This window comes from Nothoprocta perdicaria, unplaced genomic scaffold (genome assembly GCF_003342845.1).
Source record: "Nothoprocta perdicaria isolate Ctin4 unplaced genomic scaffold, notPer1 scaffold_174, whole genome shotgun sequence".
Lineage (NCBI taxonomy): Eukaryota > Metazoa > Chordata > Aves > Tinamiformes > Tinamidae > Nothoprocta > Nothoprocta perdicaria.
This window is the reverse complement of record NW_020454916.1, coordinates 1,034,679-1,061,530: the sequence shown is the minus strand read 5'-3', so window position 1 is coordinate 1,061,530 and position 26,852 is coordinate 1,034,679. Positions and strand designations below refer to the sequence as shown.

At 38.4% G+C, this 26,852-nt stretch overlaps 1 protein-coding gene across 3 annotated transcripts in view; it reads left to right on the top strand.

The window, feature by feature from the left end:
- The window catches only part of ICA1 (islet cell autoantigen 1), a 53,886-nt gene that overhangs the window by 13,389 nt on the left and 13,645 nt on the right, over window positions 1-26,852 (top strand). For all 3 annotated transcript variants that reach the window (XM_026036261.1, XM_026036262.1, XM_026036260.1), the window contains exons 6-11: window positions 15,203-15,328; window positions 15,522-15,620; window positions 21,013-21,107; window positions 22,726-22,775; window positions 26,082-26,144; window positions 26,250-26,291. In XM_026036261.1, the coding sequence (XP_025892046.1) occupies window positions 15,203-15,328; window positions 15,522-15,620; window positions 21,013-21,107; window positions 22,726-22,775; window positions 26,082-26,144; window positions 26,250-26,291 (475 nt within the window). The remainder of the gene's footprint in view (window positions 1-15,202; window positions 15,329-15,521; window positions 15,621-21,012; window positions 21,108-22,725; window positions 22,776-26,081; window positions 26,145-26,249; window positions 26,292-26,852) is intronic.

The following is a 26,852-nucleotide window of genomic DNA, read 5'->3' as shown; positions in this document are numbered from 1 at the left end:
AAAAAAAAAAAAAAAAAGAGTAGGAAAAATGCACAAAATGCAGCAAATCTGGATTGTACAAAAGTGTTTGTTGCAGTTCCTAATGAAAGATTACTGGAAAAAATGATTTTATATTGGCTAGAATAAGAAGTGCTCTCAGGAWTTTAGAGAACTGGCTGTGGAACTCTAAACAAAGTTTCAGAGAATCATGGAAAACAAGGATGGAAAATACCTTAAAGATCAACTAAACTGTTCTTGTGCCAGGACAAAAAATGTGCCTTTTTAATATATTTTCCAAGTGTTTTGGTACATCAAACAAATGGAATTCTATTGAGAATGACACTTTTAGAAGTTTTGTGAAGTTTGGTGTTGTCCTAGTTTTATTAAAAAGCTCAACCAAAAAAAGGTACTGATACTAATTGCATCGGCAGATGCTATAGAACAGGAAAGTTTGGGGTTTACTTTTTTTTGATTTTCTAAGCAGCAAAGTACACCAACATCTTAAAAAAATGTCTGTGGCCTTTGCAGTCRCAGTGGTATAATCAATATGCTTCTAGCTGCCATAGTTACAAATAGCACTGTCTGTGATTCATGTGTACAGCAGCTATGTTATTCACTGGTTACTAGCTTTGGTTTTAAAAGAAAAAAAAAAAAAGTGTTGTGGACATCAGTCATCTGCATTTCTCTTCAGTAATACTTTCACATTAACTTTCAAGGTTTCATCTGGAAAATTTAAAGCTCCTTTGCCTTTAGGTGACAAATATGTAAGCCTTGGTGTGTGTGTGAGAGCAGCCTAACACCAAAAGATAGTTGTGGCTCTCTGGGGACATCAGGAAGACCTATGAGTAGTAGCATTAGTAGACCACACATTAGATAGAAGCTTTTGGGGGCACTCTAATGTGAAAAATAATGCTGGCTTTCGTAATACTTGTCAGGCGTGTGAGAGGGCCAAATATATCACTTTACAGTCTGTCACAATCTATCATTCTTGGTTCAGAATCTTCCCTTGAAACAAAAACAACGACAAAACAACAAAAAGAAAACCCCATCTGTTTGCTGAATTGTGCTGCTGCTTCTCATTATGCTAATAGTGAAGATTGCAGAAGACCCAATAGTATTTGCTGCAAGTAGCTGTATGTACTCGAAAATTAGTAAGACAGTGCCTGTCTGTACTCAGAGATCCACATCCTCATGTAGCAATGTGACAGTAGAGATAACAGGAAACTGTGATAATATGATGATAAGCAATATTTACATCTAGCACTTGTGACAGGCCTGTGCTGCCAAGAGTATGTTGGGTTTCGTCCTGATAGGGAATAGCACTAAGAACATGGTTTCTTTTTAAAACATCATTATCTTTTAATCTGAAAATGTATGATTCTGGAGGTGTTAAATCTGTGAGTCTATATATAAGAATGATGTACTTGGAAACCATGGTATTGAAAAACAAAATACGTGCTCTTTGTCAGAAGTCATAGTTTTTTGCTTTGCCATTATTGTGTCTCCTTGTAACAGCAGATGAAGCCTCAGTGCAGAGAATATTGCCTCTGCGCAGTTCTTTCCAGATTCTCCAAAGTCAAATTCAGCACCATTAAGTAGAGAAACCCCACAATTCAAGACAGTTTATATACAAAATGCTCAAGCATTTTAAGACAAAATTCTAACTGGTGTGCCTTTTTTGACAAGACCTCAAGCAAAAATGTTTTCCACAATACAAGCATTTTATAGTCGTATAACGCTAAATTACCATTTTAAGTTCTGTTTGTAAGAATCAATGTAACATAAAATCAATAGTTTTCTGAAGCCATTTTATGTGTATTGAGTACCACTGATGATTGTTACTGGGTTAAAAGCAAAGTAACAATATGTGATAGAGATGCCCTTTTAAAAGCGCAATAAAAGGATGCTACTTAAAAATAGAATCAAGCTTCATGGAACAGATTACATCATCRTAGGATGTACTGCTTGTAGATTATACTTGCTTCTAGAGTTTGCTGCTTGCCCTTGAGAGATTCCTCATCATCTGTTCAATTCTTTTTAAGATAGAAGACTCTGAAATGATATCCAGAAAAAAAATGGCTGTAAAATAGAATGAAATTAAGTGCTAGGCTACAGATACAATATAGTTTTGAGTGACTTTCTTTCTCATAACCTAGCTGGAAAAAAAAAATGGACTAGATTGAATTGTTTTGTAATTTCAGACCTAAATTTATCTCAAGAAAAAGCAAATACATAATTAATAGGACTTGTCCTGTTTCACCAGGATACAGCAAATAATAAAAAAGTACATAAGTAATTGAATCGTAGTGCTGATAATTACTGCATCAGATTTGGACTTGATAGCCCTAGCCTTTAGAAAGCACTCTCATATATGTTGCGACAGACTTCAGGTTCCAGCAATTTTTGAGGTGTAATTATAGAAACCATTAAATGTAATCTTTCCATTTAAAAATGATTCAGCTAAATACTGTTTTCACTTAATCATTCTGTTATATTCAGATCTTAAAATCAGAAAGAAAAGATGATTGCCTAATCAGTCTCCAGCGCTCACACGGAGACTCGGATTCTGCAAACATGTCTGTGAGGGCAAGGCCCATAACCCACGTGTATCGTTTTGTCAATGCGGAGCCTAAATGAAGTGTAAAAACATAAACATAAGAAGTTATGAAAGGACAGATGAGATTTGGAAAATTCTCTCAGCCTTAACAATCTGTAAAGGTTAGGAGGATAGCTAAAGAAATATTTTTAAAAAATAAATGAAATACAGATGTGAAGAGAATTCTGCAAGAGAGTAGAATAAACAGGAAGGGCAATACAGCTGTTGGGGAAAACACTGTTTACACAAGAGAACCAAGTAYTTTATTGGTCGCCACTGCCCAGGAATTCTTTCTTAGGCTTTCCTAAAATGCCTGGGCACATTCACAATGTAGCCCATCTGCTTTTGCTACACAAGGCCTCTGTTCTTCAGTTATATGCTATACAGAATTGGAATAATTATGAGAGTTCTGTATTTGTTGTTTCTCTTTCACCTAGTAAAACCAAATTAAAAATACATTAGAAAAAAAAGTACCAAGAAAATATGTGAGGTAACATGCCCTTTCAGCTCTGTTTTAGGGATATTCTGCCAGAACCCTGCTCAGAWTTCAAATGTCTTCCTGTCATTTATTCTATGATAGCACAATGTGAAGTCTGAAGAGAACTACAGAAAGKTTTTTTTATGTAATATGTAAATATTACATATGTGTCTTTCTGACATTTTTATCTAGAAATACATATAGATATAAATTATTTTGAGGGAAATAGAGATGTACTTACTGATTCATTAAACACTAGCCAGCAAACCCATGAACCATTAGTATTTACTTTTCTATTTAATAGTGTAATGAGTTCAAATAATGTTACAGCTTAGGTATGTTGAGCACTGTCCAACTGGAGCAGTAACAGTCCACAGGATTACGAACAACAGACATTGCGTTACCAGTGAATCTTGATTATTAATAGATATCCCTTCGTATCCTAGATRGGAAGAAGTTTAAAAGAGTATAAAAATGTAGAACTGAAATATAGATGTTCTACTCATGCGTTAGTACTGTGCACAATGTTGCTTTGGGCCTGGGCTGTTGAGAGCACCCATGCTCTAAATATCCAAGGGAACTYGGCCGTCCTGGCCCTCCTCCTCCGAGCGGCGCCCTTGGGGTGCGCGTGTGCCCCTGGTGCTGCTGGGGTGGCCGCGGCTCCGGCAGGGGCCTTCCCCAACTCGGCCCCACACCGTCCATGTCTCACACACGGCCCTTCCTCCGCTGCTGGTTGGGCCTTGCAGGCCAGTGTGGAGCTGCCCCGCCAGCGCCTCCCTGCGCCCCAGCTCCAKCTGCCCGCATCCCTGTGCCCGCTTCCAGGCCTGCGCTCCCTGCAGCCCCCGACCAGGAGGGCCCCAACGCTGCCTGACAAACCATGCTCTTGTGGTAGTTGCTCCCCATTGCAGCAGGACAAACGTGTGCTCGGTGCTAGAGCCTCATTCAGGACTCCTAATAAAAATCTATCCATCCCCTATCCAACCTATCCTATCCAACCTTTCAAACAATGTTATATATGAATATTGTCTTACTATTTGCAATTTAGTGGTAACCTTCTTGTCAAAAGAACAGAAGAACCATCAATTCCTTTGTTTGGATATCATTGTTTCAAGGTTTGTCTTAGTGTCAGTTCTTTTCTTTCTAATTAGTATAGTTCATATCCTGAGTTGGAGTAACACTTTTGCAAACTTTTGYAATTTGAGGCATATATCAATGCTTCTTAAAGCAGAAAGAGCTGAGCTTCTGTTAACAGAGCTTCAAGCTGTCTGTTGCCTTCCCTTCATTTAAAGTTTTGCTTCATAATTGTTCTCTTTTAAAAATAATTTTCATATTGATCAGAGCTGTAAAAATAAATAAATGCACTGTGAGAAACCTTTGTATTTGGTTGAGGAAGTTATATGCTGCATTGGAAATCATGTTCTATACTGGCTGATGATCAAAGACTATTCAGAAGGTATAAGCTTTGAGAGGTAAAGCTGATTTTATTTGTAGTTTATTTATGTAAAGCCCTGTCTTGCCCTGGAAATTATTCCTGTCACAGGTTTCACAAGGACTTGGCCTTGTAAAGTGAGATAGTTGAGTGAAGTCCTTTTTGCCAGATGAATTAAAACTAACTCCATCTTCCCTATGCAGCGAACAAAGACTTCAAGAAGGATGTGGGTGCACAAAATTGTAGAGCAGGTCAAGAATTACAATAAGGCAAAAGTTAAGGGCCCTCTACCAGTCATGTCAAAATGGGAATGTCCTGCCCGGTTAAGCCTTGCCTGTAGGTTTGGCTGCCTTGTGTAGTTACCCTGGGTGCCTGCCTCTCTTTTAGCCTATACACAGTGCTGCTTTTCTCCTTTCTGTTATAAAGCCTTTTTGTGCCACAAATACCAGATTGCCAGGACAAGCTGCAATTCACCCACTGTGAAGGAGCTGCAAGGAGACCCTGCTGGTGTTCTAGGCTCTCCTCTTCAAACTGTGTGACTTTTGATCCAGTTCAAAGCCAGGAGAAATTATAACCAATTTCCCTGGGATCATATGTGCCTATATGGATATGTGACTCTTCTGAAAGGTGGGGCCTATAGTTTAATTGGTGCAAAGTTCTGTGTAAACATTTGCCATGTTCTGCGAATAGCATGCATGAGTTTTGCTTAAAAATGTATTTTTTCCCAGCTTAAATTCAAGTAAACAACTCTTAATTAGAAATAAATCATGTGTAAACAAGCTTAGCATCTGTTTAACTCACAATCATTTTTAGAACAGTTTAGTTAAGCTGTAGAAAGCAAGCTAACATACCTCCTCCTTTCCCATAACAGARGCCTGGAGGCTTTTGAATCTTTTAAGGTGGGATGACTAAGAACCTTTATTGCTTTGCCTGATTTCTAGTGTGTGACTATGCTATGATCTTATTTTTAATTAGCATGCTATGATTTTAATTTCAATAATGACCTGCAGCCTCTTTTTAACAAACTGAAGAATGATACTGTTGTTGCTTCCAGCTTCTTAAATACAACAAAATCTCCCTTATTTTACAGCAAATAGTGATTGGCGTTATAAAAGGCAGCAACATCTCAGAATTGAGTTTTGCTTGCATCCTGAATATGATGTAATTCTTTTTTTCTACTTTTAAGAAAAAAAATGTTCTCTATGCAAAACTGTTCTCTATGCATTTTCCTGTGCATGTTTCAGAATTACAGCAGACTTGTTTGCAAATAAGGCAGTCAGATTCATTTTTCAGATTTGCACTGTGCTGCTGTGTTTGTGAAAGCTGTTGTGAGGCTTAAGGATTTCGTTGTCTGTTCTTTGGCTGGTTGAACTTGCTGGATTGTGCTCAGAAATGTAGCTTTGACTGGGGCTGCATCCAGCTGCTGCATAAATGGAAAGGATTCTGCAGRGTCTGCGCCCTCACCAAAGGACGTGCTGTGTCTGCCTGCACTGGGCCACACTGGAGGGGAGGAATGCGTCCTCTTAATTCCCTAAAATTCCTTAATTCCAAAGAATTTGAGACCTTTAGTCATTTTCTTTCTTCCTGTAAAGGGACTAGATTATTTTTTAATAATGGAGGAGAAGGTATATTCATATTCCTGCAGAGCAGTTGTTCAGAAAGTTGGATGTTAGCACAGGGAAACAAACACTGTTACTCGGGACAGACAGATTAACCRTCTATGAGAAATTTGGGTTGGCTAGAACAAAATTTTGCTGCTGTGCCATTTTCACAATACACTTGAATCCAGATCTCAGTCCTACTGCAGGGGCAGGGAGAAAAAGCCATCAAATCCATTTTGAACTATTCAACGACAAGAGACAAATTCATTCTCTTGAGATGCTTTCAGCTGGAAGGCCATGTTGATTGAATAACAGGAAGACTTTTGCCACCTGAATTATTATAGAGAACCTATAACTGGAGGGCATGATAATGCATAACCCCATAGTAGAGCTATTCTGGCAGTATTTATTTTAGCAGAAATTATCTCCACCCTTCCTCTTCATTTTTAAGAAAGTAATTTAGCTGTATACATTTTTCCCAAAGGATTCATGTAGACAATAACAGTAATTGTGTACCACTCCCCTCTTAAATATCATGGGTAAGAATTTGCCTCTGCACATAACTCTCAAGGACTCAAAGAGGAAGAGAGGAGAGCTGCCTGCGTGCTTGGGCAGTGGGCGCTGGAAGCCAAGCTAGGCTTGTTCAGGTAGATTCAGTAGATTTGGCAATCGATTTTCAAACTGCAACCCACAATTTTAGTACGTAAATTGGCCTGTGAGGGTTCAAAATGCTGTAAAGATAAAATATCAAGGTCTAGGATTCTGTGCATTGCAGTTACGGTTTGTAGGAGTGTTGTAACATCTGAAAATTGTGCATACGCTCGTCTTCCTATGAACAAATTATGTGAATGCAAGCCTTGCATGCTCTCCTACCACTAAGGTATATGCAGGCATTTCTATGTGCTTTGTATGATTTAGGCATGTTTGGGCATAGGCAGTGCTTGAATATGCTCTGAATTGAAAGTAAACCCTCTTAAAAGTTAAGAAATTCTACAATTCAATTTGGGTTTTTTTTTTAATTTTGATAATGGAAAGTCTGCTATTACACAAATAGCATAGCAGTAAAAAAGAATTGACTAGCTTTTCAAAAAAGCTTATTTAATGAGTCTGTGCTGCCTAGCATCACAGAACAGCTTTCAGCTGCACCATGAGAAGACCCAGGCCTAGCCTGTGTCCAGCACTGTGTCTTGCTCACAGAACCTCCTGGAGCTGGGAATGTACCAGAGGGTTACCCTGTTCTTAAGGATGAATATGGTAGGTCAAATAAAAGTCCATCTAATACATCACCTCTCTTTGCTGGTGACCAATGGTAGGGATCCAGGGAGTTGCAGAGGGCAAATATATAGTGAGGCTTTCTTGCAATATTCTGAGCAGTGGAGGCATTGTAACACCTGTTTTTTTTTTTTTTTCCATAAAATTGTCCAGTTGTTTTTTGAACCACTGTAAATTCTGGCCTTCACAACAGATCACTGTGTGATTAGAGAGCGTCCCTCCTAACATGGGTGTTCTGTGAGGATCCACTGACTTTTCACATGGAGTTGAAACTGCTAGGTCTGTATGGTGCCCTCTAGTTCTTGTGTTGGACAAGGTCTGGTCCTTTCCCACTTTGGAAACAGTGTGGTCTGATAGACTTCTATCACACTCCTCAGTCAGCTGCTTTCCACTCTGAACAATCCTATCCCATTCTTTTTACAAAAGCTATTTTACATCTGTAATCATGTTATTTGGCTCTCCTGCTTTTTTTTTCTTACAGAGTAATACATTTTTTTCCCCTCATTGCTAAGTCTGAGCTGATAAGCTCTTGAAATCCAAGCTGGCTATGGCTAGAGGAAACATATATACATATATATGTGTATATATATATATATATGTGTGTGTGTAGAAAAAAAACTTTCAAGCCACTGTATAGTATTCATGGCATCACCTGCATATGAAGAGGTTGTAGTTTTTTCCTCATCTCTAAGCAAACACAGAAAGTTGGAAAAAGTAGAGAGTGAAACAGCAGTAGTTAACACAGGGCCAGGAAGGAAGTTCAGAGGTGGAAAAAGGAACAGAGAAAAACAAGCAGGATAAATGGGTATGTGCTTGCAGAAGGGAGAGCTGCTTGGCCGGATTCAGTTTCTGTGATAGCCATCCTTGATTATATCAAGAAGATGGTACAGGCTCCTTTGCTTTGGAAGAAAGGGAAGAATATTTAAGGCAGCGATAATCTCACATCCTCACAGGGGTCAGAAAATTGCTCACATCTGCTGACTGTCAGTGGTTATGAAGTAAGCGGTAATGACCACAGCTTAGTCATTACTGCCAGGCTGAAGTTACATGGTGTGTGAGCCAACAGACTCGAGGCAATAAAAATTTTACAAGCTGAATACTAAAAAACTTAAGAGGGAAGTTTGACACAAATGTAACATAAAGAGCAAACTTCAGATCCCACTGAATAAAATCAACAAAGAAGGGATGGTGCATAACTATCTGAGAATGTACTTAGTAATAACTTCTGTTATCTTGAACTTTTATGTTACTGTTAAAGGGGGGGGAAAAAGAGGACTGAGCACTTTGTATAACTTTGTTTTTGCTCCAGAGAAAATATTGACAGCTGAGCAGGTGATGTGGATTTAAAAACAGGAAGGAAAAGGGTTGTATCTGACCAGGAATACTGCATGGTTAAGGTCAGGGATATCAATTGGGACAAAGTTGTATCAGCAGAAAAAAAAGAGAAGTTCTTCAGTCCAAAAAGTGGAACAGAGAATGGAAGCAGTGGCTTGTCTGGGAAATGTTGGTATCCCCAGCACAAGGGCAGTATGTGCAGTGACGGGAGATCTCAATCAGGACATCAGGCTTTGAGTTCTGGATTTCGAAAAAATTCCTCTCTCCTGTGCATTCACTTTTCTTTTCCTCCCATTTGGCAAGTTGCTAATGGCAGCTCTGCTGCTGTACGTGCATGGGTTCTGCAGCAGTTCTTGTCAGGGCTTTCTGCAAAGAAGTATCTTGGCTGTCGGTTTGCTGTCACTTTGTTAGGAAACTGATACGGGCTGCGTATCAGTGCAGATAGGGATCCGCATCTCTAGTTTGAAAACTGGAGGGTATAGAAGAGGACAAGAGGTAATTGGAGGGCAATGGGAAATTACACAAGCTGTTTCTAGGCCAATCTATCTCATTTATCAAAGAGAAGATGGAGAGTTGACTTCACCACAATATGTGAGTTTCTGCACAGCGAGAAAATGCGACATACTGGAAGGTGCTCTGGTCTAATCATAAGTTTATGAAATTGTTGCTCGGAAGCTCGTTTTAGATGAATTCAAATGGGGAAAAAAGTGCACGTTTCAATAGTTGAGGTTATTTTTAGCAGTGAAGGAAGATGGTTGTTTTATGGACATCGCACTGCTTAGGATTCCTCAGCCCAAGCTTCAGGCAAGAGGGGTTGTAGCTGCCTGCACTTAGTCTAGTCGGCAAGACTCCCTCTGTAGTCAATGGAAAGGCACTTTTACGGTGAGATGAATCAAACTGTAAAGCTGATTGTTTATGTTCGTCAGATCTGCAGCAACTAACAGTGATCGTAGGGTAAGAATGTAGATGTCAGCATGCGAGCTAGGCAGATGGAGCCTACCTGTGAGGTCTTTCTGGAAGTCATTATGGGAGTCATATTTTACAGTGTAAATTTCAGTGATCCGTTCTGGTCTTCAGCTCTGTCTCCAAGCACATGGCCTCTACGTAGGAAGACTTTTCTAGAAAACCTGCAGAGGTCTCCAAAGCTGGGTCGTGTGTGAATGGCCAAAGGGATAGGAATTCTGTTATGTATAGGAACTGCAATTTTAAAGACAAATTTGGGCCCTGCAATTTAGCAGGACTTSTTGGGAAAATCTCAGAATCACAAAAAATAATTGCTCTTTTTTAGTGGTTGCTGGGTTTTTAAAGTTTGTTACCCATGAATATCTGTATGCTTTAAATTAAGTGCTTTTAATATCCCTCCCCCCCAAAAAAAAGTATAAATATATTTTACTTGAAATAGTATGATAACTTTACAATATTCCTTAAAAGAACTTAGTTTAGAAGGTATTTTAAAGAGTGTGACAACTTATTCCAACACAAATACGTTAAGCTTTTCATACTATCTGATTATTTTCCAGATGTAGAGGTTTTTTAAGGTTGTAATTACTTTCATCCTCAAGCTTAAGAGCTGTCAGGTTGTTCTGTTCCGTTATGGGAGATGATACACTAATGAAAAAAGAAAAAGCACTATGTGTAATATAGTTTAGGTTCCGAGTGCTGTAACTTTGCAGAGAGAAGTTCCTTATAAATACCTTCCTAAAAAGCTCCTGAAAATTCTTCGTTTCAGATTTATTCAATGTCACGAGGCAGTGTGGTATGTTTCAAGCAGAAGAGCTACCACAACATGATCAATTCCTTGATTAAAAAAAAATAATAATTAAAAAACAGTAACATAGCGTGAACTGGAGAGATACAGATGGACCAGAACACAAGAAGCCTTCTTTTATTTCTATTCATTTCATGGACCCTAGAGTCTGTGTTGCAATATCAGCTGCTTGCTGCACATCATTTCAGAGCTATTTGTTGCATCAAGACTATCATGTGTCAGTATAAAGTGTCCATATGAAACTTAGTTCTGTCATATAATCCTTGCATGGCACACAAATATTCTTATGTTTATAGCATCTTTATTATCCTCCTTCTTGCTGAGAAGGATAGGTGAATGGAAGGGGGGGGGAGGTTACAGTTTCGTGGCCTTGCCCCTGAGCCCTGATACACAATGTACAAGAGCATCCTCAAAAGCTGGAGTGTAGATAGAAGAGTTCAGTCCTATCTTCACAGCAGCCTGCACGCTAGGGGTGCTTATATATTTATTAYATATAGGGTCTCTGGAAGAGTCTGTAGGGGCCGTGGCGGCGCTGCCCTCGTGTGTGATGCAGGGGGCCCTCGGAGAACGATGACGCTTTGGAAGTCGGGAATGGTGGTGCTGGACCTGAGYGCCCATGGGTGCCCTCCACCCTCGTGCTCGAGACAAAATCTCTTAGGCCCCCACGTATTCCGTAACCCCGGGACGTGTCTGTGATTTCTTCAGAGCTTTTTGCTCTCGAGTAGAATGGGACCTGGTATCATTGAAGCCTTGGACAACTGCCACAATGCAAATGTTTAATGGTAGTAATTAGCAATACCGTCGAAATCAAAGGAAATATTCACATATTCAAATGAAAATGTGAACTATCRTCAGAGGCTATTGTTCTCATTATGCAGGAATTAAAGTTATTGCAGCTGTTATGTTTCACGTTCTGATTAGTGATGGATAAAAATCCTGGTTTTGAATAAATGATCTCATTTTGTGAGGAGGAGGACCGAGTGTAAGAATCATTCTAGCTCGTGTGGTTCAAATACAGTACTTAGGGGAATAACACTTCAGTTATAGTGGGATGTTTCCCCAGTTTGTTTTCCTGTAGCCAGTTTTGTCATAGTGTGAGCAAAGCACATGCTAAAATCMTAAGGATTTTACTGTTCCAATTAGAAAAAATACATTATGAACTAAAGGAAAAATAACACTTTTACCAGGGTATAGTGAAGACTTTGGGATCATTTGTGGCGAGATGTTTCAGATATAGCAGTTTGCCATAGAAACATATTTTTTCCAATGTCTTATCTGATCCCGGTAAATACAGTGGAATTCTGCTACTGTTACACTAATCTTTATTAAGCTGCATTTTTATGATACTATAGAATGGCAGAGCGCTTTTTTTTTCTTTTTTTTTCTTTTTTTTTTTTTTTTTTGCCATCCTGCTGTAGTGACTGGGGTTTTCATTCATGAGTAACAATTCCACAAGTCCTGCATAGGAATAGGAGGAAGCAGACTGGCCATACAGCAAGCATACCTGGAGCTTTTCTTCTCCAAACAGTGAAATACCCATTTCAGATTGGTCTTCCCTGATGTACTTTTGTGTCAAGAAGGCAGAACATCCTTCTCTTGCTTTCAGGAGCAAGAAAGGCAGCCACGCAGTGTCAATGAAGTCTTTTGCAGGAACTGCAACACAGTTGCAACTTTGCTTAATCAATTTTAATAGGATAAGGTRCAAGGGGATGCACGCGCAAGTACAGACAGTCTTAATGGTGAACTTGAGAAAATGTGTCCTTGGCACTTGCAAAGCATTCCCTGCTGGGTTGCTGAAATTCATATTGTCTCTTTCAAGAATAGAGTTCCATTTCTTGAACAAATCTGATGTTCAGTTTTGAAGCTGCTGGTGTTTGAAGCTGAGCTTCAAACCTGAGAGATTTTATTTGGATATATTGCACTATCCAAATAGCTTTCCTCTTTATCTAGGTGTTTCTCACATTATAAATTTTACCTCCTAAAATGCATTTTTATCAATATTTCTTATCAGATCATAATAAAATATTTTAATAACACAGCCTAATGTATGTTAACAAAAGTGTCCTACCTTGTCTTTAATCATTGTTCTTATATATTATTCCTACAGCTTCATGGAACAGAGCTTAATAGATAAATCCTATTTCAAGTCAAAAGAATGGTTGAATTGAAGTATAGCTGGCAAGATGCAGAACATACCAAACCATGCRGGAATCAAGATTAGTACTGCTCAGGGCTCTGGAACACCTAACATTGCACGTGGAGCAGTTTAATTTCAGGCGTTGTTTTGTATAAAACCCACAGTCTTTTCTGCTCTTAGATTAGCAGGCATCAATCTCGAATTAAAAACAAACAGCGTATGAATCCTTGTGTATGTTGGTGTTAAAGTGTAATGATGCTCCTTGTTATAATGCCATAGATAAAGAGCTCGTCCTTCAAGTTCAAACTATTCAGTGCGCGTTTGAGTTTCACGTAGTCTTTCCAGTGATTTCTTGGCCAGAAAAGTACTAGATTTATTTAACACAGAGATTTGTGCTGATTTAATCTGATGGTGGAGTTTACCCAGAGCCCCTGTTAGGAAGGTTTGCTATTTTCCAGGTGTTTTTCCTCTCCTGATTTACTTACCCACCTCTGCACACACATTGTGGATGCTTTTGGGATCAAGTAGGTGAGGGGCTGGGTGATGGTCTGAAGGGGAAGCATCTCTTTCTGCTTCTGGGTTGGAAATGCAGAGGCAAAGATGTGCTGTCTATAAAATGAGTTTATCCCACCTAAGTTCATTCTGGAGATGACGCTTCACCAGCTGGATCGTCCCTGAAATTGAGCTGCTACTGGAAGTGAATTGTGCATTTTATGGTATGCTAAAAAGCAGTAGTAACACAGAAATATTAGAGGGGACATAAAAGATCCTTGAAAATACATGATTAATCTGTATATTAGTTTACTACAGTTACTAAATGATCTTTTTTTTGGTGGAATCTGAACTCTTTTTTTGATGCTAGCACCCTTGAAGATTGGGACTTTGCTATTGGCCTTCGGTTTTAGGAACCCTGTGTTTGCAAATAATGGCCTTCACAATCAAGCATGCCAGAGTTTGGCYTTCGAGCCCACCAGACTTAGGATCTTAGCATAATTTTTTCTCTTCTAAAGTAATTTCAGTTTTATCTGGGCTTTGTCCATTTTTTTAAGCTTTTGGTCTGATCAGATACGGCTTCCCAAATTTCTGTTTTACCCTGTGCTCTCTTTAAAGAATTCTGTCCCTTAAATATAGTATTTAGATGTTTGCATTTGAGGAATTAAAAGTAGTTTCTCCAGGGAGCTGCTAGGAGAAAGGAGTGGGTTCAGAGCAGTAGCTTTTGTATTTCACCGTAATGAAATTTTCTTGTCAGCATAAATTTCTATAGAATATAGAGCTATAGATCACAAGCTGCAACTGCTTTGCCCAGATRTTGAGGAGCTGATGCATTCTCTGTGAAATGCTCATCACATTGAGGTTGGGGTAGTTCCCTAACAGCCTGTAAAATCCTGGAGCTCTTTTCAGAGCAGGATTTTGATCACCTGTTGTGTGTGCAGCTTTAATGAAGCTAAATATACACCTAAGAATTTGCAGGACTGAGGCCACTTGAGGTCCTTTTGTCTGTGATGTCCTAAAAAGTAATTGCAGAGAAAGGAGAAGGTTGGTGCGTGTTACATCAGCTTTCCCTTGAGTAGAAAACCAAAGGTTCAGCCTGGTAGCTTGTGTGGTATTAAGTAGATGATGATTCATAAGGGTAACGGATTTTGACTTAATTCCTGAAGCTACAGGTAATCTTTAAAAGATGTTTACTAATCATTTGGATTGAAAATGCATTTTTAGGCCCACATAAAAGGCAAAAGCTCATGCTGATGTATTGCAAAGTGTTCTTTCTTGGCTGTCCTGCCCTGCTGCACACGTTCACTACACCAAAATGTGAAATAGAGTCATTAATTTCATGGTTCTCATAGTATTGCCTCTTCTGTAGCTGGTAAGAAAACAGTGAAGCATTTGGTAACACAGCACTGTATTAAGTATTTTAATCATCTGTATTGACATATCAAACCTACGCTTGTATTCTCCATTGGGTCAAGTGGATCATCTATTTCTCTTTTAAATGTTCACTTTTTTAAAAGAGACAGTAGTTGCACRCTCAGATAAATGTTACATTGATGTTTCATGCAAAATCTCCCTAAGGGCTGTTGTGCTAAATCTTTTTTAGCAGTTCAGAGTTATTGCAGTGCTGTACTGTGAACAAGAGCTGCTGATCAATGACTTAATATTTTATCAATATAATTTCTTTCTTACTATAGGTGCATGTAGATGTCTATGCGTGCATGTATATTGTGTAGTAAGCACATAGTTCCCAATTTGTTCATCAGGCTTTAAATTGTTATTTCTGTAAAAAGACACCAAGATTATCTAATTATTCTCTTCTCAGGATATATTTAATACTTCATCTGGCATACAGGGATAAAAAAACAAGTTTATTCGCCAAATATAATAGTTATGTGGAATATAGACAATATGAAGAATTAGTGTATTCTAGCCTGCCACTTCTTGATTTCTGTGAACATGATACTATATAATAAACTAATGTATAATTCTTAAGTAAGTCCGTTCAGTTTCTAATTTTCTTAAAAGTTGCGTTAGTGTTCCTTTTTGATTAAATTGTGGTAGAAAAATGAAAAAAGCAAAGTGTTACTACATAAACAGTTGTCCCTTTGTTTGAAGGTCCAAGCTCAAGTGCGGCATGCAAAACTCAACTTTGACAAGCTGAAGACTGATGTCTGCCAAAAAGTGGACCTTTTGGGAGCAAGTAGATGCAACCTCCTTTCTCATGTGTTAACCACATATCAGGTATCCAAAGAAAACACTGACCTTCAAAAGAAAGATTTCCTGTTAATATACATTCTCAAAAGACATTACTATGGCAGTATGCAGATATGGCACAACTATTAATATAACTATTAATGGGAGAGTTGTACAACGTTGGTAAAAGCAGATTGGTATTTAAGCTAATATTGTATTGAAATTCTACCTTCCATTACAGACTACACTTCTTCATTTTTGGGAAAAAACCTCACACACCATGGCAGCTATCCATGAAAGTTTCAAGGGTTATCAGCCATATGAATTCACCATGTTAAAGGTAAGGGCTATTTAGATATGTTTATTTCTTTGATGATAAAAATAAAAGACTGTACAACAAACTATGTAGAAAGTAAACATGCGTATTTTGCACACTTGTCCAATAGTTGCTATTTTATCTCTGGTGTTTCTTTTCATTGAAATATAGGTTGTCTGTCAAATGCAGTTGCATCCTTTGGGACTAAAGGCTGCATGTAGAGTGCCATGATTAAGGTCTTATCTCAGAAGAAGTCATTATTCTTTAAGTATATGTTTTAAGTGCTCACTAGAATTGTCCTTGGTTTGTCCTAAGAATTGTAAATCCAGCAGAACATGGGATGTCTATTGCCCTCCAAAGCCCCACAACCATATTAATAATATTTTGGTTTTGCATCTGTTTCTAAAAACTGCTACTCTTTAAGAAGACTTTATCAGAGTGAACATGAATAAAGAAATGCTCAGAGGTACCACAATTGTACTCAGTACTCTTTACAACTTAACTGCTCTAGAAAACAGTGTTTTGCTCGACTAGTAGTATTTGGTGAATCTTTTATAAACTTTGAATACGGAATAATTCAAAATCTGATGGTACTCTATGAATTCAGAGCTTAGGCAAGTATCTGAATATAAGCACTCAGACTGCGCCTGCATAAGAATTTGCTTTGTACTTGGGAGATTGATTAAAGAAATGGGGAAACAGTGGAAAAGCTCATTGACTTTCTAGTTACTTCTTGTTGTATTTGTCCTGTAGTTATTCTGATTCTATTTGCATGGGAGGAAAATAGCATTTTAGTCTGGAGAACGTCTCATGGCAAGATTACCCCCAGAAGAAAAGTGAGGAGTGAACAGCTTGCAGCAAAGTGCAGTTTGCTCTGAGAGAGACAATCCASTTTCAAAATACTTGTAAGTCATGGCCTCAGTCCATGAGATGTTTGCATGTATTACATGTAGTAGAAGTTGGGTTACACTCTGCTGTAGCCTGTGGCTCTCCCAGAGCTCCTGGAAAATAAACACCTGAAGATATGGAATTAAATTTACTGCAGACTACCAAACTTGTCTGTACATGCCTATGCTATATTTAAAGTTGTTTGCTAGAGTGTGGAGMGAAAGGGAGCAGTTGCTGAGCTTTGAAGTGCACGAAGGCTTGCAGAGACTGTTATTCCTGCAGCTTGAAGCATCAAAACAAAAAACAAAGAAATGTCAAGCTTCAGCCTCTTCTGACTAGAGGAAAACAGAGAGAGTCTGTTCTGGGCATCATTAAAAGCCTCATAAACTCTCCCAGCTTAACCCTGAAGAGTTTTGTCATGCTAGAAAAGTCCGTATTAGTATGAAGTTAATATGATTCTTCTCTCCTAGTCTGTATCACAGAGGATAGGGGTCCTAGCCAGAGTGTATCAACAGATTTCTGCAGCATTCCAGTTTGGGCATATTTAATTATCCTGATGCTACCAGTAATTGCTTACAGACTCCCCAGTTAAACTCCAAACCAGCAAGGCAAGTTTATTTCTCCACCAGCACCTCCCATCACAGCAATGTCTGGCTCAYGGTCCAGGTTTAAGGCAGCCAGAGTCCTGTCCAGGAGGATGGTACCAGGCGACTTGCTCTTCTGCTCGGAACTTCTGGATGTGTCAAGTCCTGAAGTCCTTTTTCTGTCTGCTTTGAGAACAACCAATTTCAGACTAATTTAAGAGAACATCCTGTGTTTTTGCTGCGTATATAGTCTTTAATGTCTCACATATCCAGCAGGTTGTTTATTTTCATGAGACAAATGCTCTTTCAAAATTTATTGCAATATTTAGACATCTTGGAGGAAARAGTCTGTAGCAAATACATCTGTTCTAGAGCATAAATCACCCAATTTTACCCTAAAAAAGATGAGATATCTGCTAGTCATTTTATGTATTAAGAATGTTTAATCAGAATATAAAACTGCATAAAACATGCATGAAATCCTTAAATGTACCCATTTCTACATATTTAATCATGTGCCGTCTGTTTTAGAATTTTTCTTATTTTATATCTTAAAAGAGATCTTTTCTAAAGGTAAAGAGGCTCAGGTAATTTTCTATAGTTTTGACTTTGGTGCTTGCAGGTCATCCTTGTCTTTGTTGTGATTCCAGCTGTGATATTAAGGCTTAGCTTCACTCACACAAATGATCCTTCCAGCTTAAACTAGTCGTGTGTATGCAGCATCAGGCTTCTAATTTAAAACAAGAATTGAATTAACAAGAATTAAGAAGAAATGTTAATATTTCACTTAGATGTAGAGTGGCATATTGGAAAATTAAAAGGTGTTATGCACTAGAAAATTATTATTTGTGTTTTGAAGTAAGAATATATTTGTATGCTAGCTTCACCTCAGAAAAAGAGACTCTTAAATGCCTCCCATGATTGTTTCTAGAGAGAAAACATTGTCTTTGGAGCTGTTTGCCTAACTCCTTTAATGAAAAGCAGCACTTTTTTTCATTTTGCTTCAGGGTGTATGCTGAAGGTAGTATAATTGTGCTATTGCAGCTGTATTTCCTAACTGCTGGCTTTATGCTTGATGAGACATGGTTATTAATGTGCCAACAACTCCATGTATTGTGATGCAGAAGTATCTGTTACTATAATATTAAAGATGATGGGTTGCTGTTCTGGTAAAACTCAAAAGGTTTAATTTTCTTGGAATTACTGTGTACTGAATGTGTTCAAATTTATTTCAAGAGCTACTTTCAAGAATGATTTTTTTTTTCTAATTTCTTTAACCATTTATTTGCTGTTGTTATCTAATAATTTGGTAGTTACATTTTCTATACACTTGCTATTTCTTTACTGTAATACCACACTTACTGAGTAGTTCATATAGACTTAGAAGCAATAAGAGTTCTGGGTTAGGAAGTCAGGAGGCCGGGATCTCTGTGCATCCATTTATCTGCATGCAAAACGGGACACTGTTGCTTACATAGTTTACATAGAACTGTGTTTGAATGGGTCCTACGGTGTTACTGTGTTCTGCTGACCTGGCACCCGTTTTCATTCCTGCCTTTATTGACTTTATTCACCATTCAAGATTGCGTAGAATTTTGTATCTCTGGATTCCCTTCTTCTCCATAAATCTCCATGAGGAAATTCCAAGGCCACCTGCTTTTCCTCTTCTCTTTCAGACCCCCCTGCACCCCAAACTGAAGTGTTCTTGCTTGTGTCAGAATTCAGTCAGTATAAATTCACATTTATAGCCTTTTTTTTTTAATATTTACATTCTCTAGATAATGAGAGTGCTTCCCTCCTTCTGATACAACTTGAAACATTGCAGAGTGTCAGTGGGTTGAATTTTTATGCAGGTTGTCAATAGTGGTCACGTTGCTGTGGATTGTTGTTGAGAAAAGCAGTTTATGATTATTTTTTAACATTCAGTTTTATTTCATACCATTCTCTAACCTTTCTATTTTTTAAAGGTGACCTATCAGTGTGTAGTGCACRTGGGGATGTGGAAGGGAAGAAGGGAGAGAGGCAGGAGATAGGAAAATGATTTTGTTATTTGCTAGCCGAATTTGAGGGTATATTATCTAAATATCAAAATAATCAGTTAAACAATTACTGCATTAAAATATGACTCCGATTTTTAACAATTTTCATCGTAATCTCTGCCTCTCTCTGCTGTCTTTCATCCTTATATTTATTTTTCTAATACAGGAAATACTGACTCCTATTATCATGCTGTTTCCTTCCAAAACGTACTTGTGAACTCCCTTTCTACATGCTGTTTCCACAATTTGATCCAAGTCCTTTAAAAATGTACTTCCTGAAATACTTTGAACAATAAAGGAAGGAAGCATCATAATACAGAAGGAGGTTGATTTCTTTCCTTTTTTTTTTTTCCCCTTGTGAAGATGCTGGACATTTTGCTTTTGGTGATTTTCTTACACTTTCATAATAAGGCAGTAGTTAAAGTAGCTCCGTCTGTTATTCAGAACCATTATACACATTTTATTGGAGTGGACCCTGGACCACATATCCATTTCCACAGTTCAAGCAGTTCCCTCTGAGCAGCTCTGCTTAGCGCTGGAACAGAGTTCAGTTTTGTTTGGTTTTGGAAAAGAAATGCCCATCACCTAATAAGAAAATGTTCCTTGGGGCCTCTGCTTATTTTTGCTGCTGAAGCCATCCTTTGAGGCACAGTGTCTGCAGTGCTTCAGGTGCTCGTGACAAATTAATTTGTGGAACAGAATGAAAAAATAACTTACTGAGAGGGAAAAAAATCCGTCTGTAGCACATGAGAAAGCCGTTACTTTGGCTTCTAATATATTGGCGTTTACATTTCCTCACAGAGACAAATACCAGCTTAAGCAGAAATTGGAATGCCCCTCCTAGTGCCTATGTTCTGCTCAAAGGTACYGTGCAAATATGCACTGCTAGATCAGTGGGACAATTTTTACCATAACAGATGGACTGAGGGCTCCAACCTTTATTCGACAGAGCAGACAGACATAGTGCTGATCTTTTTGTTGTTGTTTTGCTATTCTGATGACAGATACTGGCATTTCATTAAAACTCCGGGCACATTTTTTTTTCAGTTCTATGTGTTTTCCCTAGAAGGTGGTTTATTTGTTTTATCCATAACTTTTTTAGGGAGGGGGAAGATGAGGCTGTAAGACTCCTAAGTCATAAATAAAAGTGATTACAACTACTTGGGACTACTCAAGTGCAACATGTTTGATTTTTCAGAAAGCTGAGTCAGATCTTGAGAAGTGGAAAATAATTTTATCTGTGTAGAAAAACCCTTGGATAGACCCAAATGTTCAGCCGTAGTTAACTGCTGCCGTTATTTAAATGCTATCTTCAGTTATGTAGCTTTTCCTACAGAAATGGTAATTAATGCATATCAGAGACAACCAGTGGTATATTTAGCCCTTATATATTCCCAAAGAGTTGCTATATAAGGCCTTATGGTACATTTGTTAGTGCAGGATCTGGGTAGCAAAATCTCATTACACTACAAGTGCAGAGATTCGATAAGTTGTGTCAGGAAAAAAAAAAAGATAGAGATTCAGTGAGGAAAGTAGAGGTTTTAAAAATGAATCTTTCTCATCTTAAGGAGAAGCCCCAGAAGTGGCCAAGTACCTGTGTTGCACCTGGTTTAGATGTGTTTTCCTTAAAAACATTGGGAATGGAGCRTGTTTTTCGAATAGGCAAGATCTGTGTTCTTCCATGAAGCCTGTGAGCTTTGTGTTCCCGTGACCCAGCTGGAATGAGGAGCTCCTCACATTTTTTGTTATTTCTCTTTTTTGATTCACACGACTTTGACACAGCTCAGAAGCATCTATTGCTTAATTTGCATAGGCTCTGTAGAGTTTTGCCTTTTATGACCCAATTCTGCTTCCCTAATTCTCTTGGCTTTCTTTCTTCTCGTTTCTGTATTGCCTGTGACCTAGAGCTTACAAGATCCTGTGAATAAACTAACAGCGAGAGCGGAAAAGGAGGACCTGCAGATTGCAAGCTCCCAATCAGCACAAGATCAGCAGAGTCAGTAAGTCACATGTCCTGCGTCCCCAAATAATGTGCATTTTCATCTGCAGTCTGCTTTCTGGTAGGTAAGGTTATTGAACATTTGTAACTAGAAATACAGGCCCAGCTACTCTCAACACTGTAGCAAGTAGGAAGCTTAGGGTGAAAATTCCTAAAAAAGCTGTAGTGCGTATGTGAGAACTACCAACCTTTCTGGTGAAATTGAGTTTGAAATGGTCCCATTAAAACCTCATTTTAACTCTTTTCATCTTTCCTAGTCTTCTTTTAATTTTTCAGCTTCTGGCTTTTTTTTTTTTTTTTTTTTTTTTTTTTTTTTTTTTTTTTTTGCTTTGCTTTAGTAAAAGAAATGGAAGAAATGGTGGACAGCTTCCCAAGGCAAGGGAGCAGATATGGGGGCATTGTATTTCCTTCTCCCTCATGCAGCGTCCCCTTACACCTGGGAATCGGATATGGATTCCTGATTGCTTTGGGCAGCACTCAGTTTTTGTAATGTATCCAGCACTGGTTGGTAATCCAAAGAAGCGGCCGGTGCTCGGTAAAAAGTCCATCTGAGTGCGCTGATGCTATCGAGGTTCGAGTTACCTGCAGCTCCGAGGTGAGGCACTCTGATGAATGGGCTGCTGGAGGGAGAGGCGAACCGGAGCCCGAGATGTGATCCTGCCCCTTGGGGACCGCCGGGATTCAGTTGCGAGGAGACGCAACGTGGACATAATCCTGCTGCCACCTGTTGTTTTGACTGTCCGTGGCTACGTGAAGCACCCAGCTAAGGATCGGTTGTCAAAAAGCAGCGAAGAGCGAACAGCTTGGCTGATAATTACTGGATTTTGCTTGGCTATTGGGGATAATGTTTTTAGGAGTGCTGTTTTCCAGTTCTTTTTCTTTTAGGTGCACATCCACTGACCAAAAGCAGTGTATATATTGGGCACGTTTTGGTGCTAAGCAGATTAGAAAAGTGCTCAGCCAAGTTCTCTTTGGCAGGTGGTTGCCTTCACAGCAGCTGCATGAATCTGCTGCTCCCCATGCAATGAGAACAAAGAATTTCATGAATAATTCTTTTCTCCGGCATTGAAAAATAAAATTCTAGATTAGATGCATGATTTGTGCAAGATGTGTGTGTTGGCAACTGCCAACAAATTCTAGGGATGATATATCAGAATTGTATTTGTTCTTATTTACAGATAAGCTTTTCTTTATTTTTTTATGGCTGGAGAAAAGAAACATTTTCTTATCATACTTCTTCCTAAAACAAGCTAAATTTAAAATTCTGGAAGAATTACAGATGAATAGAACCTGTTCTTGTCTTTAACAATTATATCTCCATTATATTTATACAAATAAAATCTAGAGAAATCTGCAGTTTTTATGTTTAGTTACATTAAAAAGAGAAGATTGGTAGATTTTGATTGTTGGTCTTTAATCTAATTTGTCTTTAACAGAGTTTGCACATGAAAGAATTAACATCATGTAACCAGCATATATGACAAGTTGAGAAGTCCATATGAATTGGTTTGTTTGTTATTGACACAATTCTGCTATGATGTGATTGAGAAAAAATGTATATTATACCATAGCATTAAATTGCATTCTCTCTTTTTTTTTTCTTATGCTCTCAAATTAAGATTGATTTCCTTAGATGAAGAGAACCATGCCAAGGAATCGAACTATTCAGGTATTAGTTTATGTTATTGCAACTTAAATCTCRTAATACCTATTTTTTCAATTTTTCATTATATAATGTGTATTTGGCTTCTACAAGCAAATCCCTACAAATGTGTAAAACTTAAGGGCACCAAAGTCATCATCCACTCTSATCTTATGTGTATTATATCTCAATTTCATCCAGGTACCCTCAGGTGAGTCACATGAGTCACATAGCTTGTCTGTCCAAAGCATAATTCTTTAGTTGGGCACATCTTCAAGAAGGATCTTGTGATTATAGATAGCAGGACATGGAAAGTTTGCTACTTAGCTTACTAGTTTATTCCAGTATAAACCTGTATTCTGGTAAAGCCTGATGGATTCAGTGAAACTTCTGATTAAAAACTAGACAAATTCATATTCAGCTGCCTTCAACTACTTGAATGAGTAGTTATGACACAGTGGCAGAGCGAAGCTCTACTTGCAAGTGAAAGGAAAAGGGCAATGGATACAAGTTGCGGGAAGAGAAGTCTTGCCCAGATCCTGGGAGAACTGCCCAATGTTCATGATGACGGTGACAAAGCAGTGGAACAAGTGTCCAAAAAGCCAGTGGAATCTCCATCGCTGAAGATGTTGAAGAGCTWCTCGGGCCATGGCTAGGCATGTCCCTGGGCAGCTTGACCTGCTTGTAGAGCTGGCTCTACTTTGAGAAAGGGCTTGGACCAGGTCAYCTTCAGAGGTCCTTCCAACCTAAATTATGCCATGATTCTCTAGGGTGCATTTCTGGACCAAATAAATGGAAAATCCTTTTATCCTCCATGGAGGTACTTGCGGTTTAAAGCTAAAACTTCTCACAGTCTTCATTACAATAGACTAATCATTGTGGATGGTTGGTCTGCAGAACATCTTCTCTAGTCCTTCACTTTTAAATATTTTCTTCCTTTCTCCTACATTCCTTTTAAAATGTGAAAAAATATAACTACATAAAACATTTTGGATGTTGGTCTCACCAGTAGTGTTACCAGAAGGTAAAATCACATTCCTCTTTCTACTTATCATCTACCCATTTATATGTCCTAGAATGACATCTCATTTTGCAGCAACATCAGGTTAGAAGCTCCTTTTTGAATTTGTTGTTTACAAATACTCAGCTTCTTTTGCTTACCACTTTCCAGAAACTCATTCATCCATTGCAGGGTAGGGCTGCTCTTCTTCGTTCCTGTAGATATAACTTAGGTCTTGGTGGGATTAAAATTCTTTTAGCTGTGACTATAAAAACTGAATGACCAGCCTGCATGACCACCCCTAACAGTCTGTTAGTTGTTTGCACCTTCTTTMAACAGAGATTCTGTTTACTTCCAGATGACTGCGAAAGCCATTGAGTAGGATGGATATAACACTAAACCTTGTAGATCTAAACTGGAAACACTTCCACTCTGCAGCTCTTTCTGCTAACKACTATTTTTTGACATCTGTTAGTTGTCATGTTCCTAATCTATTCAGTATGTTCATTATAAATACTATGCATGCTAACTTTTTAGTTGGAAGACCATGCAGTGTGAAGTCAGTTATTTCTGTTGGATATCTTTATCAATAAAGCTCATAGTTTATCAAAGGGTCAAATCAGTTTTTTTTAGCTAGACCTGCTTTCCATAAAAAGCATTTTATTATAGGAGCATTTATTATGTTCCTATTTTTCACCAAATCCCAACATGGGATTCAGTTAATGTTTAGGCAGTGGCGAGCTGCCAGCCTGTAGTTACCTGTGATTWCTTGTGTCATTCTGTTAATTGTTATTATTTGGATCTTTTTTTGTAAGGCAACATTAAGACTTCCCCAGTGTTTTGAAGTTTCATTCATTTTGCAAAATTAATATCAGATCAGATGTGCATTTGACCAGATCTTTTAGTAATTTTGGATAACATATAAATACTTTATAAWTAAAGTATAAATACTCCCTTAGCAGATTTTTTCTAGAATATTTCTCAGATCCTTACAGACTGTAAAATATTTCAGCATGGTCCGTAATAAAAAACCTCGTTCCGTCTTTCTCCTCCACTTCTGAAAGGAATTGCAGTATTTTGGAATACTTCTGCCTGCCCTGCTAAATGTTGCCATCTCCATATATTAGTGGGTCTGTGCCRTTGCTAAAGTATTCTTTTTTCTTGAAGTGTTCTGTGCCGTAGTGCTGATATTGATGTAATTGTGTTTCTTCTTAGTTTTCTTTGCAGACTACTGTTTCATAACTTCCGGTTRTGTCATTTGCTCAGTATTTCCCTCTGATATATATGTGTTTTTAATTGGCTTCGTTATGTTTACCACTGAACTGGGAAGACTTTCAGCAAAAGTTGTACTTCTTTCATTGCAAAATTGTGGCCATCCACATACCAGCTGTCATCAACTTTTTCTCCTATTTTTTTTTTTCTTGCCCGACACTTTTAGTTTTCCTCTCTTTCCTCTCTGCCTTTCGCACATTGTCCTTTTGGAGAAGCATTCTTCCAATGTGTCCACCTGTGTGTATAATGTATAGACTGTAATCAGAGCGTGATCACGGGCCCTTAAAAGAGCAGCAACTGAGTCTAGTGTTGACTGCAACTTTCTGTGCCATTATCCTAGTCAAAAATCTTGTTAAATAGTATGATTCAAACAGCAAACTGTTCTGTTTTGCTTAGTTCTGAAGGCACCTTGAAGTTTGAKTGTTTGAATAATTTGACTTTCATTTTTTTATTTCTCTCCAGGGATTTTTTTCCCCCTTTCCAACCTCAAACTTCAGGCTTCTAGCAAATCTACGTTCTGGCAGTACTGGGAAAGCTCCTTCTTCGGCCCTTACAGCTCCTGGCTGGGCTGGGGAGGAGCTGTGTTCTCCCAATACTTAATAGGGATAGAAAGGCATGTTCAGCAGGCAACTCATCCCTCATGTTTTACTGTGTATCTTAAATGGGATTAATCAAGTGTAGGAGGTGTCTCTCTCTTTGCCTGCAGAGGGAATCTAGAGGTTTATTTTGACTACATGTCTAACTTAGGAAACTTCCAGAGTACTTAAAGTAGTTACATTTGAGAGGATGTATTTTCCCTTCTCGATATGGATATGGAGATGCTTCAGCCAGGAGATGAGCTAGAGTGTCAGGCAGTGATTCAGAGGACAATCCCCCCTGGTTATTTTGCAGAAATTTGACTCACTTAGAGCTACTGACATCTTGGGTCTTTTGTGCATTGTGACAAGGTGCGCTTTAAACTTGAATGCCAGTAACTACTGCATGTTGAGCCCCCAGTGACGTTGTTTGAACGTATTTCTTTGCTGAGTACCATGTGACCTGTGTCTGCATCTTCATTACAGCTGATGACGGCAAGGATGTCTTATCCACGTTACAGGGACATTTTAACCACAAGCAGAACTCAGGTAAAGAGACTAARAGAAACTACCTTTAAATGTGTAAATACTGATTATCTAAAAAAAAACAGTATGCTACTAATCTTCCTTTGGTGCTTTTCTTTTTGCCATTAGGTGATGTAGATGACTTATTAGACCTGCAACCTGAAGAAAACGGTATGAAACACTTGTGCATGTTTATTTGAGCCTCTTTTGAGTTACAGGCACCAAATACAATTTTAATCCTGGGTGTTAATTATCTTCCTAATCTGAAAAAACATTGTGTTTATGAATGAAGTTGCTGTACATAACCAGTGTTGAAGGAAACTCAGCCTCATTCACAATACAGAGGCACTATACCTGGTAAAGTAAATCTTGTTGGAGATAAACCATCTCACAACAGGCGACTGCAGATATTTTTCCCACAGAGGTGTGCACCATGCCCATTCTATAGATTTCACAGTCTTCTTTTTTTTTTCTCTCTTCATGTTGTATCATAATCCTTAATTTGGTACATGCCAGTGACCACAGAATTTTATAACAGTAACATAAAAATCAGAAACAAACTTAGACCTCTCAAAAACCTACATGAACTGATGACTTCTTTCAGCCACACAGGTAATTAAATCTACTATGCTGTTTTTCATTTACACAAGAAGGCAATATTTAATTCCAGGCTCTTCTCCTATCCTTCAGCTTTTTTCAGAAAAGCTGCAGATGAAGGGGTTTGCTGTCCTT